This window comes from Mus musculus, chromosome X (assembly GCF_000001635.26).
Source record: "Mus musculus strain C57BL/6J chromosome X, GRCm38.p6 C57BL/6J".
Classification (NCBI taxonomy): Eukaryota; Metazoa; Chordata; class Mammalia; order Rodentia; family Muridae; genus Mus; species Mus musculus.
In genome coordinates, this window is record NC_000086.7 from 10,177,630 (window position 1) to 10,197,429 (window position 19,800).

At 39.0% G+C, this 19,800-nt stretch overlaps 1 protein-coding gene across 5 annotated transcripts in view; it reads right to left on the minus strand.

Annotated features, from left to right (window-relative positions):
• The window catches only part of Rpgr (retinitis pigmentosa GTPase regulator), a 58,580-nt gene that overhangs the window by 19,414 nt on the left and 19,366 nt on the right, over positions 1-19,800 (minus strand). For 4 of the 5 annotated variants that reach the window (NM_011285.2, NM_001177950.1, NM_001177952.1 and 1 more), the window contains exons 10-13: positions 18,343-18,525; positions 17,189-17,354; positions 4,326-4,423; positions 642-707 (exon numbers count right to left, since the gene is read on the minus strand). In NM_011285.2, coding sequence (NP_035415.1) covers positions 642-707; positions 4,326-4,423; positions 17,189-17,354; positions 18,343-18,525 — 513 coding nt within the window. Of the gene's footprint in view, positions 1-641; positions 708-3,336; positions 4,424-17,188; positions 17,355-18,342; positions 18,526-19,800 lie in introns of those variants that run through there. The other variant, NM_001177953.1, reaches the window with a different exon arrangement.

A 19,800-nucleotide genomic window follows, 5' to 3' on the forward strand; every position in this document is an offset into this window, starting at 1 on the left:
TGTTTCATTGGCCCCTAAAGTCATTAAGAGCAAAAAGGCTGCCCAGCATGCCTTCATTTATCTAAGTTGGGAAAATCACAGACTGACTTTTTGTTACTAACACTGTTACTAACTAAACTCTCTTTCTTACCTATTTATAGCCTCTCACTAATTTCCAATTTCATTTTATTCTGTTTTATGCTAATCCTTCCCTATTACAAAATGATTATCAACTAGTGAACACAAAGAAACAATGTGAATATTCTCCAGATAAGTCAGCATAGTGACTCAGGCCAAGTCATTCACAAGCAAATTCTGAGGTCCATTCTGAAAACTACTAACCTCTTCCCCAAAGCAAGAGCTAAGATGACTGAGGATCTAGTGCTCAGTTGAGAAGAATCATTATCATAGGGCAGGTAACTAACTGGAAGAGCAAATTGTAGCAGTTAAAATCTATGAGGAAATAGCTATGAATAAAAGAAACCAAATAGGAATCATCTACGTCGCAATCCTGCCCTTTAAATTTCAATATAAGTCTTCTTTCCAAAAAGTTTTTAAAGAAATAATAAAAAGTTTTTAAAGAAATAATAAAACATTCTTACCCACAACAATAACAGTAATATAACAACAACAACAACAACAATAACAGCTATGTGTTATACCTGTTGTTTTTGAATTGGTGAAAAATCTAATAACTTCTCATTGGAACTCGTAGTCATCATATGTGTCTGAAATAAATAAGAATATGTCTTCTAGGTAAATGGAAAACTACAAATGAATAACGAATGTAAAGAAATCCAGGCATTAATGCAATCTATCCACACTACCATACTAATGATATTAGGAGAGAAAAGCTACTTAGAACATCATGAATAGACTTAATATGCAAAATAGAGCTTAAAGCAAGCCAGTGCCTTTCAACTTTTCCATATTAGAAGCAAGAGAGGAGCCTTTCCTAGTTCTTTAGGAGGATGAAGAAAGGCGGATGGTGGAATGTAATATTGTAGTGACAGACTCTTAGAGGTGGGTTGGGTGGTTGCTCTGGGAGGGTAACAGGGAAAGACAAAATGCCCTGGTGAACACCACTGGGCCAGACTCTGGAACTCAGGGATATGGAACTGCCTAGCAGGAGCTAACAGATTTCTGGTTTCACTCTTTATAGGCCTAGATGTAAAAGGATAAAACTGTTTCCCAATTCAAGAAAATACTATGTCTCCTCATGGCATTCCCATGCATGAACAATGTGTGCTTCAGCCACACACATCCTTCTACCACCTTCGCATGCCCCTGCCCCTGCCCCCTAAAGAGTCCTCTTGCCACTTTCATGTCATCTTTCTCTTTTCAGTCAGGAATCCATGCATGAGAGAAAACAATGAGTCATGTGTGTTCCTGAGCCTAGGAGCTTATATTTGTTTCTTCCTAAGTCTTAATGAGCTTCTCTACAAGTTGGAATGCTTTGATTGGAAGGAAATTGCTACACAACATGGTTGCGAAGATAGAAAAATATAGGAGGCTTTAATTCCTAGAGCTGTTGATCTTAGTAAACCATCCCAAGATGGTTCTCCAGTTACAGCACCTGAGAATAATCTTGGAAATATGGAGAAATTCTTCAGAGAGAGCTTTCTGTGCTAATTTTAAGAGTCTTGACTAGCTAGACTGTGTGTCTTCCCTAGCCCATGAGTGTAATTTCTTATAGTTCTGAAGATGACTGGTGAATAGTAATTAGTGCCACAGCTGAAACAAATCACAAGCCTCAAGGAGTCAGTGAAACTTGTGAGATTCCCCCAATCCCTCCTTCCAGGTTGCATAAGCAGTAAGGACGACTGGTAAGAGGAGGCTCTCTGGCCTGCTGAGCTACCTTTAAGTTATCAAGGGGGTTCTAGAGAGGCAATTGTTGGGCAGCATCACACACACACCCTGAGATGGGATTTTCAGTCATAGCATCTTCATAGACGACCTTGGAGTCATCTATGCATGTGTACTTAACCCCTCACCCTCATTCTTGTAAGTAACCCACAATAAACTCATTGGGTCTCCAAGTGGGACATTGGTAGTACTGTTACTTTAGTCTGTTGTTAGTTCCCTGTATGTAATGAATACATGTCTGTTCATGTCTCCCCAGCAAAAGCTGCACAATAGTTGTCAGGCAATATTGTACTAGCTCAGTGGGCATTAGCCTAGAGTCAGGCTGGCCAGGAAGAAGACATATTGACGCAATGCCCCGAGAATTCTGTGCAGGGGGGAAGTAGAATACAATGTTGAGCTGAAAGGAAAGAGGTTTCCTTGAAAATAGAAATCTTTAGAGCCCAACTGTCAGAAGCTTGAGAAGGAGAATTGTGTAAGATTCTGTGTGATGGCGTTGTGTGACTGCACAGAGAGTGTGTGGGTTTACCAGACTGACACTACACACATCAGGTCAAAAACTGATCACTGCCAGATGTTCTACAAGCTCTTTATACTAAGAAGTTCAATTGCACTTGAAATCAACACTAACAACAAACTGAGACCTCCAGTTATACCGTAAGACTAGGTGTGCTTACTAAGGAGGGTCTCACATAATAGTGTAAGACACAGCCACTCCAACAAATGTGTAGACCTCCATATAAAAACATGTTATGAAGGCTGTGGCCTTTAGGCCATCATAAGTTCAAGGCCAACATGGACTAGAGTGTGAATTCTCAAACAAAATGGCTACAGAATGGGACCCCCACCTCAAAATCAACCACCAACAAACAAGCTATGAGAGAGGCACTCAGTTTTATTTAAAGGCAAATCAATTAGAATAAGATAAAATTTATCAGCAGGACCTAAAGACTAGGGAGAATGGAATGATAATATATTTCATTGCATTAATAAAAAAATAACTGCCAATCAAAATTACCACACCTAGTGTATTGGCTAGTTTCATGTCAACTTGACATAACCTAAAGTCATCTGAGCGAAGGGAACCCCAATCAAGGAAATGTCCCCATAAGATTAGACTATAGGCAAGCCTGTAAGGCATTTTCTCAATAATTGATGTGGGAGGGCCCAGCACATTGTGGCAACTAATCCTGGCTTCTACAAGAAAAGCAGGCTGAACAGGTCGGGGAGCAAGCTAGTAAGCAGCACTCCTTCATGGCCTCTGCATCAGCTCCTGTCTCCAGGGTCCTGCCCTGCTTAAATTCCTGCCCTCAATGCTTTTGATGATGAGCTGATGTAGAGAACTGTGAGTGAAATGTGAAGTAAAATCCCTTTCCTTCCTAAGTGCCAAATACTGAAGCACTCACTTCTTTTTTAATAAAATTGGCTCTAACACAATAATAGTGGTGACTTCAGTAGTACATTCTTATGCAAGCAAACAATCAACACAGTAATGTTATTGATAAATTATATTATAGAATAAGTGGATTTAACAAATATTTCAACAGATGTAGAGTGTACATTTGTTGACATCAGCATACAGAATTTATTCTAAAATAGACCATATATAAGGTCAAAGAAAACTGTACAAAATTCAAAAACATTTTAATGTATGATATCTTATCAGACCATATGGAGTAAAATAGAAAATAATATAAATCAGTAGCAAGGAAATACATGAAAGCTAAATAATAGTTCTCAAAGACTATCAAATCACTACACAACTTCAAGGGAAGGTGAAGGAAGTAGTATTGGCTCAGGACTCCAAGAGCAAGTTCTCAGCACAAAGGAGATGTGTTTGCTTCAGAGAGACAAAGGGAAGGGATAAGAGAGAAAGGCAGGAGGTAGAGGATGAGGGAGAAGAGGAAGGGAACAAGGGAGAAGGAGGAGGGCTATTTGTTGTGGAAGACAAAACATTGAGTCCGGATAGAGGCGACACATACGGCACACAGGAAAAGGGCAGGTTTTAAAGGTACAAGGAGAAAGCTGTGTTAGGATAATTGATTGGGCAGGTTAATTAAGGTAGCCAAAGGGGGCTTTCGATTGCAGAGGAAGAAGCAGCTAAATAAGGGAATAGACCTTGGCTTTAGGAATATAATCTAACAATTTTAAGCAAGGCAGAGGGAATGGGGAGAAGGGCAAGGCCATGTTTGCCATGTTCACTTTGGCTAGAGTCCCTTCAGAGACTGTTAAGTGAAGGATATGGGGTAGCTGAAAGGAACTAGAGTAGGGCAACATGGTGAAAAGGAGGGTACACATGATCAAAGGTTGATTTACGCAGGGATGGAAATAACACAGTGAAATTCACTAATATTAATATGTACTATTAAATAGTAACGAAGTCAGCTTTTAACACATAAAAGATATAAAGAGTATATATACACACCAGTTCACAAGTAATTAAAATTCACATAACTCATATCTAATAGCCAGGAAATAATTACCATATTTAAGATATCATTAGTTTCACCAAAGTTTTCTGAATCCACTGCTGAAGAATTTTCTGTCTCTGTGTCTTTGTTCATTTTATCTTCAAAATAATCTGAATGAGTAGAAGGGAAAAGTCAAACTCAGATCTTAACAGAAGTGAGAAAGGCAAATGAACAAATCTGCATTCTATAATACACCATGGGGTGTAACCGCAGCCAAGGCGCTTTAGTCTTGTGGCTGGAGATGAATGGTAGTCATCCTTAGTAGTAGCAGATTCTCAAATCTCATCTTGAAAGTTAATTACTTTGTTGCCAAGTATGTAGCACCAATTTCATTCACAAGGACAAGCAAACACTATTCCTCTGGAATAAATACTTCTCAGCTTAGCTGTATCAAGTAATGCCAGATAGCCTTAAGACAGCTCCAGTGACCCCAATGCCTCCGGTATTCTTTCCTCAGTGTACTTCTTCATGTGTAAGATATAGGGTTGAATTCCATGGATATGGTCAAGCCAGTAAAATGGACAATGCACAATAACTGACGTCACTCTAATTTCTTGGTCACTGATGTGTGCTTATTTTTCTCTTTGCTCTAGGAGAAGCCATATTGTGAGCATTTCTAAGAAGTCTATATAGTAAGTTTGCGTGATGCCCGCACATGAGTGAGCCAGAAGTCCAGTCAAGCTTCCCAATGCTACCATCTCATCTAACAGCTCAAGTCCAGAAAAAGCCTGAGTCTGAGACACTCAGCCAAGCTCCTCCTGAATTCCTGACTCTCAGAAGTTGTGCCAAATAATAAATAGGTTAATCTGACCAGTTACATTTTGAAATTTTTTATGTAGCAATGAAAAACCAGTGCAAGCACTTCGAATTTCTCAAAATATTAGTTATATCACAAAATATTATAAAGCAGAAAATTCCAAAATGATTAGCTCTGCTTGAACCTTTGTCCATTTGTCACCCTGCCCCTTTGATGACCTGACCATCTATGGGGTACTTCCTGAGGAAATTTCCATTAAAATTGTCAGTACACACTCAATGCTCCCTTTTATTTATCTTTTAATTAGGTATTTATTTCATTTACATTTCCAATGCTATCCCAAAAGTCCCCCATACCCTCCCCCACCCACTGCCACTTCTTGGCCCTGGCTTTCCCCTGTACTGAGGCAGATAAAGTTTGCATGACAATGGGCCTCTCTTTCCACTGATGGCCAACTAGGCCATCTTCTGATACATATGCAGCTAGAAACACGAGCTCCAGGGGGTACTGGGTAGTTCATATTGTTGTTCTACCTATAGGGTTGCAGATCCCTTTAGCTCCTTGGGTACTTTCTCTAGCTCCTCCATTGGGGGCCCTGTGATGCATCCAATAGCTGACTGTGAGCAACCACTTCTGTGTTTGCTAGGCCCCAGCATAGTCTCAAAAGAGACAGCTCTATCTGGGTGGGTCCTTTCAGCAAAATCTTGCTAGTGTATGCAATGGTGTCAGCGTTTGGAAGCTGATTATGGGATGGATCCCTGGATATGGCAGTTTCTAGATAGTCCATCCTTTCGTCTCAGCTCCAAACTTTGTAACTCCTTCCATGGGTGTTTTGTTCCCAATTCTAAGAAGGGGCAAAGTGTCCACACTTTGGTCTTTGTTCTTCTTGAGTTTCATGTGTTTTGCAAATTGTATCTTATATCTTGGGTATTCTAAGTTTCTGGGATAATAGCCACTTATCAGTGAGTACATATTGTATGAGTTCTTTTGTGATTGGGTTACCTCACTCAGGATGATGCCCATCCATTTGTCTAGGAATTTCATAAATTCATTCTTTTTAATAGCTGAGTAGTACTCCATTGTGTAAATGTACCACATTTTCTGTATCCATTCCTCTGTTGAGGGACATCTGGGTTCTTTCCAGCTTCTGGCTATTATAAATAAGGCTGCTATGAACATAGTGGAGCATGTGTCCTTCTTACCGGTTGGAACTTCTTCTGGATATATGCCCAGGAGAGGTATTGCGGGATCCTCCGGTAGTACTATGTCCAATTTTCTGAGGCTTCAATTGAATGATGTATTTAAGGTATAAAACAGATGGTGTGTGTGTGTGTTCACTAAGAAGTAGTAATGTAACTGCTAATTCTTAATGAACTCATATTCTATAAGGGATGAAGAACATAGGATAATGGGTAAAGAAAAAACTCACATATAGATATTGGGAATAAGCAAAGTTTTCACTTGAGTAATACATGAAAGGATTAGGGAGGTAGGGATATAGGGTAAAAGGGAACAGAGCAAAAAACTAATAAAGCAAAAGAGCAGAGAGAAAGATACAAGAAGGTTGAAGATTTCCCATGTATCAGAAGCATATACTTTAGCCCATGTTAGGCTAATCCCATGTTATGGTTTGTATATGCTTAGCCCAGGAAGTGGCACTATTAGAAGGTGTGGCCTTGTTGGAATCAGTGTGTCTCTGTGGGTGTGGGCTTTAAGACCCTCATCCTAGCTGCCTGGAAGCCAGTCTTCTGCTAGCTGCCTTCAGATGAAGATGTAGAAATCTCAGCTCTGTGTGCACCATGCCTGCCTAAAAGCTGCCATTCTCCCACCTTGATGATAATGGACTAAACCTCTGAACCTATAAGCCAGCCCTAAATACATGTTGTCCTTTACAAGACTTGTCTTGGTCATGGTGTCTGTTCACAACAGTTAAACCCTGACTAATGCACCCAATGACAATGAGAAGAAAGCAGACTTTGATGACCTGTCTCAATTCCATCTGAATATAGCCCATGCTCTTTTCGGTAAGTTAAACTGAACCACTCATTTTGATTAATACCAAGGCACCAAGACAATAGAGTTAACATCTGAGGATTTTTTTTTTGAAAGTTTCTTATATTTAGTAAGGACAAGGTCTGTAGGGCTGTCCTTAATATCTGAAACTTTCAAAGATATTATATTACTCTTAGTGTATATGCGTGTGTGTGTGTGTGTGTGTGCGTGTGTGTGTGACAGAGAGAGATACAGACAGAGACAGACACACAGATATATACAGAGACAGAGAAATATGGGGGGGGGGGGAGCAGCTAGAATAGGTTATTTGATTCCCTGCTGCAGAGGACCTAAAAAGCAAGTGCTCTTAACTGCTTGCCTTTCTCTCCATTTGACATTTTAGCATGGAAAGTAGTTACTTACAATATACAAAAGAACTAGGATGGCTGGATTTTCTTACATTTTCACTTATAAAAATAAAATACCAGCTAGATTTAGCTCATGGGCCATAGTTTGCTGTCTCCTAACTCAGATGAATAAGGAAATGTTATTGAGAGATAAAACAAGAAGAGCAGATGGGACATATATGGGAAATTTTACACTTTCATAAAAATCAGGAATCTTCAATGGACAAAGAACAGATAGGCATTAAACTGCACGACAGAAAGACTGATGTGGAAACTATCACAGAAGGATAGATTGTCATATAGAGAATATAGGTTTGGAAAAGATAGCAGCTTATATAGACTGATAGGACCTTGCCTCTGGATTGATTGAGAAAATGTAAAGATGACAAACCATGTCTATTTTGTCCTCTCACCTACCCGCCCCCTGCCAAACACTTCTTCTCATTTTCCTACCAACATGTATCTTCCCTGCCACCACAGGCTGTTCTGCGTGCCAGCCTCTCAAGTGTTACCATGCTCTCCTGTACCACTGGCTCACCTCCGCTTATCCGCTTTTGGTTTGAGCTCTGACCACTGATATTTGGCATTCAAAATACCACTGTCTCAGATACTAATTTCCTGAGATCATTGTTACCGACGAATATTAGTCCTTCCAAATTTACCTTCTAAATTGCACATGTTCTTCCTACTTATAGTCTGACTTCCCAACAATCCACAATGACCCAGAAATGATTACCTTAAAGGGTCAACTGGACTGGAACATATCAGGTAAAAACCCATTAGACCAAAGAAAAATATTCACTGCAAATATATCTCTTCTAACCTATAAAATGAATATTTTTCTTCCCATGCCTTTCTCCAATAACAAATGCATGTGAATTCCTCCCACCCCCACCTCCACATCTTCTATTCATACAGTGGTTGCCTTTTCTTTTCCAAATCTTTGTCTCTACTATGTTCTTAGCCTGGAATATGTATATTCTGTCTCTTTGTGTGGCTGACTCTTTAAGTACTTTTTTTATTAAATTTAGTCATAAAGGTTTAATTTAAACTTTAAATTTAATTCTTATTTACTTCAAGCTACAAAAGTATAAAATTATATATCATTCCATATTGAAGTCTCTTGAAGTGTGAAATAACTTTCCCGAACTATAAACTTGCCTTTTCTCTGTGCACACTGCTTGGCAGAATATGCTACTACTTTGAACACTTTTAAATGCTTCTAAAGTTTTTATTTTTGAGAAATTCAAATATGTATGCAATGAAATATGACCATCTCTGCCCCACACACTCCTCCTCTAATTCTTCCCATGCTACCTCACACCTTCAAATCTTTTCATGTCTAAGGTTAAAAAGCACCATCTGATGTTCATTCTTATTTCAAAGTGAACCTTATGGGAGGTGCATGTCAGACACAGCTCATCATTGGCATCCTGCTTATGCTGACTATCCCATGATCTGCTTTTGGTGGGTTCCTGGCCCTTTATCAATTCCTCAAAGATATAAAAAGTCATTCATCTTTGCCATGCTTTATCCCCAACTTTTAGGTTTTATTTTCAACATTATTGGTTAGTGTGTGTGTGTATGGGTGCTTATATGATATAGCATAGGGTCGGTCAGAAGACTAGTTTGTGAAGTCAGTTCTCTCCTTCTACCTTTATGTGAAAACCAGGAATGAACCTCAGGTCACCAAGTCTTCACATTAAATACTTTTAACCCCTGAGCCACCTCACCTTTGGTTTCATATTTTAATTCCCAGACCACTGTTTCTCTAATCTCTTGGTCATGAGGTTATAGTCAAGTGTACCTTTGCAGTAACAGATGAATTTTCCTGAAAGACACTCAATGTCTACAAATAAAATTATGTAGGAGAGGCACATAATAGAGAAGGGTTAAGAATTTATATGATCTGAGAGCTGATCCCGTGTCACAGAGCTCCATACACAAATAGTGGCCAGAGAGAGTGAGCCTCCGAGGAGTGTGGACAAGCCTATGAGTATAGGTAAGACCACCACTTCTGCACAGAGGGACCTGCCTCAAACCCTCAGGACACAGGAACCAACAAGCAGCCTGGGTGGATAGGAGCCTTCCTGTTTCCCTCTGCGCCCGGGGCTAATCCTATGCCAGAGTGTCCAGAGCTGATTCTGTGCCACAGCACTATATACCCAAATACCAGCAAGAGAGAGCTGGTCTCCCAGGAGTAAGCACAGGTAAGACCACCACTTTGGTTTAAATTCCTGGCCTAATAGAGACTCTAGCAGAACTACCAGGACAATGGAACCAAGGAACAGCAGGGGACAGGATCCTTCTGGTTTCTATCTACATGCCAGAGCTGATCCTATGCCACAGCTCTCCATACCCAAATTCCTCCCAGAGAAAACTGGTCTCCCAGTAATACTGACACACAGGCTTGCAGGAGGGACAAGCCACAGACAGAGACAGCAAGACCAGGTAACAACAGAGATAACCAGATGGCGAGAGGCAAGGGCAAGAACATAAGCAACAGAAACCAAGGGTACTTGGCATCATCAGAACCCAGTTCTCCCACAACAGCAAGCCCTGGCCACACCAACATACTGCAAAAGCAAGACTCTGATTTAAAATCACATCTCATGATGGTGATAGAGGACTTTAAGAAGGACATAAATAACTCCCTTAAAGAAATACAGAAGAACACAGGTAAACAGGTAGAATCCCTTAAAGAGGAAACACAAAAATCCTTTAAAGAATTACAGGAAAGGGAAAACACAACCAAACAGGTAAAAAAAATTGAACAAAACCATCCAGGATCTAAAACTGGAAATAGAAACACTAAAGAACCTGACAGAGTTGTCTCTTGTGAGACTATGCCGGGGCCTAGCACACACAGAAGTGGATGCTCACAGTCAGCTATTGAATGGTTCACAGGGCCCCCAATGGAGGAGCTAGAGAAAGTACCCAAGGAGCTAAAGGGGTCTGCAACCCTATAGGTGGAACAACAATATGAACTAACCAGTACCCCGGAGCTCTTGTCTCTAGCTGCATATGTATCAAAAGATGGCCTAGTTGGCCATCAGTGGAAAGAGAGGCCCATTGGTCGTGCAAACTTTATATGCCTCAGTACAGGGGAACGTCAGGGCCAAGAAGTGGGAGTGGGTGGGTAGGGGATTGGGGGGGAGGGTATGGAGGACTTTTGGGATAGCATTGGAAATGTAAATGAGGAAAATACCTAATAAAAAATAATGAAATGTTAAAAAAAAAAAGAAACACTAAAGAAATCACAAAGGGATACAACCCAGGAGATAGAAACCCTAGGAAAGAGATCAGGAGTCATAGATGCAAGCAAGCATCATCAACAGAATACAAGACATAGAAGAGAGAATCTCAGGGGCAGAAGATACTATAGAAAACATTGACAAAACAACAGTCAAAGAAAATGCAAAAAGCAAAAAGCTCCTAACCCAAAACATCCAGGAAATCCAGGACACAACGAGAAGACCAAACAAAAGGATAATAGATATAGAAGAGAGCAAAGATTCCCAACTTAAAGGGCCAGTAAATATCTTCAGCTAAATTATAGAAGAAATCTTCCCTAACTTAAAGAAAGAGATGGCCATAAACATACAAGAAGCCTACAGAACTGTAAACAGTTTGGACCAGAAAAAATTCCTTCTGTCACATTATAGTCAAAACACCAAAAGCAAAAAACAACAACAACAAAAAGAATATTAAAAGCAGTAAGGGAAAAAGGTCAAATAACATATAAAGGCAGGCCTACCAGAATTACACCAGACTTCTAACCAGAGGCTATAAAAGCCAGAAGATCCTGGGCAGATGTCATACCCTAAGAGAACACAAATTCCAGCCCAGATTACTATACTCAGCAGAACTCTCAAGTACCATAGATGGAGAAATCAAGATATTCCATGACAAACCAAATTTACACAATATCTTTCCACAAATCCAGCCCTACAAAGGATAATAGATGGAAAACACCAACACAAGGAGGGAAGCTACACCCTAGGAAAAGCAAGAAAGTAATCTTCTTTCAACAAATCCAAAAGAAGATAGCCAGACAAACATAGAAAGTAACACCAAAAATAACAGGAAGCAAAAATCACTATTCCTTAATATATCTTAACATCGATGGACTTAATTCCCCAATAAAAAAGACATAGACTAACAGACTGGATACATAAACAGGACCCAGGATTTTGCTGCATTCAGGAAAATGCACCTAAGTGTCAAAGACAAACCCTATCTCAGAGTAAAGGGTTGGAAAACAATTTTCCAAGCAAATGGTCCCTGGAGTAGCCATTCTACTATTGGATAAAATCGACTTTCAACCAAAAGTTATCAAAAAGGATAAGGACACTTCATATTCACCAAAGGAAAAATCTACCAAGAACTCTCAATTCTAAACATCTATGCTCCAAATGCAAGGGCACCCGCATTCATAAAAGAAACTTTACTAAAGCTCAAAGCACACATTGCACCTCACACAATAATAGGAGAGTTCACCATCCCACTCTCAGCAATGGACAGATCATGGAAACACAAACTAAACAGAAACACAGTGAAACTAATAGAAGTTGTGGACCAAATGGATCTAACAGATATCTATAATCATTTCATCCTAAAACAAAGGAAGATACTTTCTTCTCAGTACCTCATGGTACCTTCTCCAAAACTGACCACACAACAGACTTCAACTGAAATAATCCCATGCATCCTATCAGATCACTACATATTAAGGATGGTCTTCAATAGCAACAAAAAACAACAGAAAGCCTATACACACATGGAAGCTGAACAACACTCGACTCAATGATAACTTGGACAAGGAAGAAATAAGAAAATAAATTAAAGATTTTTTAGAATTTAATGAAAATTAAGGTACAACATATCCAAACTTATGGGATACAATGAAAGCAGTGCTAAGAGGAAAACTCATAGCTCTGAGTGCCTCCAAAAAGAAACTGGAGAGAGCCTACTAGTGTTAAATAGCAGTTTAACAGTACACCCAAAAGCACCTAGAAGAAAAAGAAGCAAATACACCCAAGAGGATTAGATGACAGGATAAGCAAACTCAGGGCTGAATCAACCAAGTAGAAGCAAAATGAACTATACAAAGAATCAACAAAACCAGGAGCTGGTTCTTTGAGAAAATTAATAAGGTAGATAAATCCTTAGCGAGATTAACCAGAGGGCAAAGACAGAGTATCCAAATTAACAAAATCAGAAATGAAAAAGGGAGATATAACTACAGAAACAGAGGAAATTCAAAAAGTCATCAGATCCTACTACAAAAGCCTATATTCAACACAACTGGAAAATCTGGATGAAATGGACAATTTTCTAGACAGATACCAAATACCAAAGTTAAATCAGGATTAGATAAACTATCTAAACAGTCCCATAACTTCTAAAGAAATAGAAGCAGTCATTAAAAGTTTCCCAACCAAAAAAATCCCAGGATGAGTTGGATTTAGTATAGAATTTTATTAGACCTTCAAAGAAGACCTAATAGCAATAATACTCTTCAAACTATTCCACAAACTAGAAACAGAAGGAACACTAGCCAATTCGTTCTATGAAGCCACAGTTATGCTGATACCAAAACCTCACAAAGACCCAACAAAGAAAGAGAACTTCAGACCAATTTCCCTTATGAATACTGATGCAAAAATACTCAATAAAATTCTCACAAACTGAATCCAAGAACACATCAAAACAACCATTCACCAGGATCAAATAGGCTTCATCTCAGGGATGCAAGGATGGTTCAATATATGGAAATCCACCAATGTGATCCACTACATAAATAAACTAAAACAAAAAAAAAAACCAATAAAACACATGATCATTTTATTAGATGCTGAAAAAGCATTTGACAAAATTCAACACCCCTTCATGGTAAAAGTCTTGGAAAGATCAGGAATTCAAGGCCCATACCTAAACATAGTAAAAGCAATATACAGCAAACCAGTAGCCATCATCAAACTAAATGGAGAGAAACTTGAAGCAATCACACTAAAATCAGGGACTAGACAAGGCTGCCCTCTCTATCCATTCAATATAATACTTGAAGTTCTAGCCAGAGTAATTAGACAAGAAAGGAGGTCAAATGGATACAAATTAGAAAGGAAGAAGTCAAAAATATCTAATTTGTATCCATTTGATACAAATTAGAAAGAAGTCAAAAAATATTTTTTGCAGGTGACATGAAAGTGACCACTAAAATTCCACCAGAGAACTCCTAAATCTGATAAACAACTTCAGCAAAGTGGCTGGATATAAAATTAACTAAAACAAATCAGTAGCCTTCCACTACTCAAAGGATAAACAGGCTAAGAAAGAAATTAGGGAATTGACACCATTCACAATAGGCACAAACAATATAAAATACCTTGGTGTGACTCTAACCAAGCAAGTGAAAGATCTGTATGACAAGAACTTCAAATATCTGAAGAAAGAAACTGAAGAAATCTCAGAAGATGGAAAGATCTCCCATGCTTATGGATTGGCAGGATTAATATAGTAAAAATGGCTATCTTACTGAAAGCAATCTACAGATTCAATGTATTCCCCATCAAAATTCCAAATCAATTCTTCACCAAGTTAGAAAGGGCAATTTGCAAATTCATGGGGAATAACAAAAAACCCAGGATAAAAACTCTTCTCAACAATAAAAGAACCTTTGGTGGAATCACCATGCCTGACCTCAAGCTGTACTACAGAGCAATTGTGATAAAAACTGCATGGTATTGGTACAGTGACAGGCAGGAAGATCAATGGAATAGAACTGAAGACCCAGAAATGAACCCACAGATCTATGGTCATTTGATGTTTGACAAAGGAGCTTAAACCACCCAGGGAAAAAGGCAGCATTTTCAGCAAATGGTGCTGGCTCAACTGGTGGTCAACATGTAGAAGAGTGGAAATCGATCCATTCTTATCTCCCTGTTCAAAGCTCAAGTCCAAGTGGATCAAGGATCTCCATATAAAACCAAATACATTGAATCTAATATAAGAGAAAGAAGAGAAAATATCAAACACGTGGGCACAGGGAAAAAGTTCTTGAACAGAACACCAACGGCTTGTGCTATAAGATCAAGAGTCAAATGTGTCCTCATAAAACTGCAAAACTTCTGTAAGGCAAAGGACACTGTCAATAAGACAAAAAGGCCACCAACAGATTGGGAAAAGATCTTTACCAATCCTACATCCCATAGAGGTCTAGTATCTATATACAAAGAACTCAAGAAGTTAGGACTCCAGAGAACTAAATAACTCTACTAAAAATGGGGAACAGAGCTAAACAGTTCCCAACTGAGGAAATTCATATGGCTGAGAAGCACCTAAAAAATGTTCAACATCCTTAGTCATCAGGGAAATGCAAATCAAAACAACCCTAAGATTCACCTCATACCAGTCAGAATGGCTAAGATCAAAAACTCAGGTGACAGCAGATGCTGGCAAGTATGCAGAGAAAGAGGAACACTCCTCCATTGCTGGTGGGATTGCAAGCTGGTACAACCCCTCTGGAAATCAGTCTGGTGGTTCCTCACAAAATTGGACATAGTACTACCTGAGGACCAAGCTATACCATTCCTTGGCATATACCTAGAAGATGTTCCAACATGTAATAAGGGCACATGTTCCACTATGTTCATAGCAGCCTTATTTATAATAGCCAGAACCTGGAAACAATCCAGATGTCCCTCAACAGAGGAATGGATACAGAAAATGTGGTACATTTACACAATGGAATGCTACTCAGCTTTTAAAAACAACAACTTCATGAAATTTGCAGGCAAATGAATGGAACTTGAAAATATCATCCTGAGTAAGGTACCTCAGTCACAAAAGAACACACATGGTATGTACTCACTGATAAGTAGATATTAGACAAAAAGTTCAGAATACCCAAATTTCAATTCATAGACCATATAAAGCCTAAGAAGAAGGAAGACCAAAATGTGGATGCTTCAGTGCTTCTTAGAAGTGTGAACAAAATACTCACAGGAGGAAATATGGAGACAATTTGTGGAGCAGAGACTGAAGGAAAAGCCATCCAGAGACTGCCCCACCTGGGGATCCATCCCACATACAACCACCAAACCTAGATGCTATTTTGGATGCCAGGAACTGCTTGCTGATGGAAGACTGATATGGCTGTCTTCTGAGAGGCTCTGCCAGAGCCTGACAAATACAGAGGATGAAGCTTGCAGCCAACAATTGGACTTAGTGTGGGGGCCACCGATTCAGAAGTTGGAGAAGGGACTGAAGGAGCTGAGGGGGTTTGCAACCCCACAGAGGGAGCAACAATGTCAAAAGGCCAGATTCCCTGCCCCCTGGAGCTCCCAGGGACTGGACCACAAACCAAAGAATATGCATGGAGGGACCCATGGCGCTGTCCACATATGTGTCTGAGGATAGCCTTGTTGGACATCAGTGAGAGGAGGCACTTGGGCCTGATGGTGCTTGATGCCCCAGTGTAGAGGACTGCCAGGGCCAGAAGATGTGGGTGGGTGGGTGGGTGAGGGAGCACCTTCATAGAGGCTGGGGGAGGGAGGATGAGATAGGGGGTTTGCAAAGGTGAGACCTGAAAGGGGAAAACATTTGAAATGTAAATAAAGGAAAATATCCAATAAAAAGAATATCAATAATGAATATCAATAATAATAAAAATAATAATCAAATTCATATAAAAAAGGATTTATATGATCTGAAGAGAAAGTAGAGTATAAGAGATATACACTAGTAAAAGAGCTGAAGTTGTAATTTCAATAATAACACCTGTAGGTTATACGGAATGAGGTTAAGTGTATATAGGAAGCGTTTATAGAGGTGCTGAATACGTTACCATGTATTTTTCATGCTGGATCTCTTAACTCATACAACTTCTCTCTTAATTGTGTACTTATTAAAATTTTTTTGAATTATGATTATTAGGTATGCACAGCATATGATATACAGTGTGTCACAGGAGACAATTTTATGCAGTCAATCAGTTTTCTCTTTGGACCTCTATGTGGTTCTACAGATCAAAAGGAGGTTGTCAGTCATACATAGGAAGGACCTTTAGCTTCTGTGATTCTTTCCCAGACATTTACTTTAGTATTATTAAACCCATTTCAAAAATAAAGAAACTGAAGCTTTGGGAAATTACGTCGGTCCCATAGTTTAGAAGTACCCAACCAAGCATGCCACTTAGATCAACTGAAGTGCATAAGCCCTGGTAAGCACAGAACCACTGTGATGCGTTGCAGCTGCATTATAGAATCTCCATCTGCATCCTGTCCACTACATTCATAAGCTCAATGATCACATGAAAGCTACTCCATCTCTTTGAGCCTCGCTTCACTTACCAAGAAAATAAAGACTATCATCCCCATCCACTTCATGAAATACGCAGGCCTAAAATGACTATGTATAGTACCCATTGCTCCAGAGTTGCTGTGCTGAGGGCTGGATGGTACATCTAGATTTTGGCTCCAATTAGAGATGTCAGATTCTATCTAGGAACAGGATAGTATAACAAAGCGGGGGGGGGGGGTCCACATGCTTCATTAATTTCCTAGGACCCTAGGACTCAATCCTAGGGTCTAACCTACATTACACAAGTACTATATTATACCACTAACCTATGTCCCTGGCCCAGGAGAAAACATCTCAAGAAAAGCATGAAAATGGCAGGTGCAGGGCTCGTGTCCTTTGAAAGCAGCCAACATTACCTGAGTCCAGTGGCTCCATTGATTCAGAGGGGCTTTTCTCTGGGTAGTTATTCACAGACAAATGGAAGGGGGGTGAACTGGGGTAAAAATAAGCTGAAGTGGAGGCAGAAGTCCCCTCTAATGGAGGCAGTGTTCCCACCATTGAAGCTGAGCATGGGGGTCTCTCCTTTAAAATAATTTAAACAGACTGTCAAATGCCATTCTATGTAACATCTGCACACACTTTCTTGCACTTACTGAAAATAATTAAAAGAAAGCTTCGAACTCTGCCAATGTCCCTTCTGTTCTTTGTCTTTATATCTTAGATGGTGTGCTAGGAAGTGTGTTTGTGTTTCATCTCTCTACTCCGAGAAACAAAAATTTGCTCATAAGAAACAAACTTGCCACAGACTGGGGACAGTTTTCAGTATTTCCATACATACTTTTCCATAATAAAATATAGACTTGACCTTTTCCCTTCAAAAGGAACATATTTTAGAACTTAAAATAATTTCAAAGATTTTAAGTATTAATATTTTCTTTCAAAAGATGTGCGCCTTATATAGCAATTATAAAGAACAGCAAGAGGGTCTCTAAATGTAACTAGTAGGAAGCCTTTCTTGTCGCCAAGTAAATGGCTTATTTCTTTGTTTTCCGTGGTTCATCATTTAAGTCTATAACTTCTACTGCTCAGGAAGCTTACCACAAAAGGCAGCAGTGTTACACCAAATGATTAAGTCCTCCGTATCTGCTGTATAATAGTACACTGCATCTTTCATGCTAATACTGTACTCTACATTCTAAAAGCTGTGTTACATGGATAGGAATGTTCTTACCACAGTATCAGAACAAAACATGGAACAATCAATCGACATACAGCTTAAAAACAATCAAGAGACCACTCTGAGATAAGGAAGATCTATAAAAATATGCTGTGTGCTTGATAATGATCTATAAACAAAGGCTATCCATGATAATCATTTGTATTGTTTAATAGCTTAACTTTGAACTTCAAAGCCTTTATCTCTGACCATTTTATTACCACTTTCATCTTGAAAGACCCTCCTTTGACTTAAAAAGTAAACAGGATTGTTCCTGCTTCTTTTGCAGTGGTAGATAAGACTATACCCGCTGTACCCGCTAATGCTATCATACAGAATGCAGCCACACTGTACCCGCTCTCTTCGCCGCAGACGTGCTGATAAAGATCTATTCAGTGAACTTCTTGGGGAGAGGTCATTGATGGAAAAAGAACCTGTACTTATATAAGGCTCATATACGTCTTCAAATTTAGGTTCATCTATTGTACCAAGTCGTGGAGTGGCAAAAACTAGCATATGACATCCACCACAGGCAATCTGCAAGCATAAGTCCACAAAAGAATTCCTCAATGTTAACACCAAACACAAATGGGCTAACACTTACCAGATTAGCACCAAGACATTTTCTTAGAAGCAAAATTCAGAGACTGACTGATTCACAGCTTTTCTCTATCACTCTCCAAATTTTATATATATATATATATATATATATATATATATATATATATGTGTGTGTGTGTGTGTGTGTGTGTGTGTGTATAGATACATACACGCACACATACATACACACACATAAACATACACACATGTACATGAATTAAACAAATATTCCTTAAACACTGGCTGAAAATTAAAATCAGTTTGATCCACCATTTACTTTCAATTTAATATAGAGAAAATGCCCTTGTCACAGGTATCTCATAACTTTGAAAATGTTACGTTTGATCTTGGAAGAACATTAAAGTCACAAATATCCAAAGAATAATTAGTAGGGAAATTACTTAGGAATAACTATGTGTCTGACCATTATAATAAATATATAGCAGTTATACATATCTGTAAAACGTCTGCATAAGAGTAGGCCCTTCCACATGTGGTTAAGGAAGAGGGAGAGGTATCCATGAACTCCCACCCTGTTCTAAGGAACTATTAGCACATAATGGTTCCTGAGGGAGAGGGAGACATTCGCGTAAGTGATGTCGCCACTTAAGAAACACTTAAGTAGTGTGTTGGTCATGTTCTAGCAAACAGCCTCTCATCATGCTTATGTAAACAACCCTAAATTCAGTGAACCAAAAAAAAAAAAGGCATGAGAGCAAGAGATGTACTAGTTGAGAGGAAAGCATTAAGAAGGAGAAGGAAGGAGGAGGAAGAGAATATGACAGAGTAATGAGATGAATGCAATCATAACATATATATGCATATATATATATAATATATATAATTGTCAAAAAGAAATAAAAAGAAAAGATTATGTCTCCAAGCCTTTTCCTTTATGAGAACACTTTCTAAATTAAAGGCTTATAAGTCTTTAGAGTAAAATACAAACACATTGGGGGAAATAATAAAAAATATAACCACCAATGAGTTTTAAGAAATAAATCTTTTTATAAAAATGTTGCAAAAACCCTATACTAATAACTGCAGGGAGAAAGAGAATTAGTCGTCTTTAGAAATGAGCCCTCTGATTGCTTATCCAATGCCAAGGAGCCAACCCTACACTATGTACATGCAGGCAACATAGAATAACTCAGCAAGTTATACCTACATATGCATTTGTGCATATATAAGACTAAAGAAGGAGAGGATAGG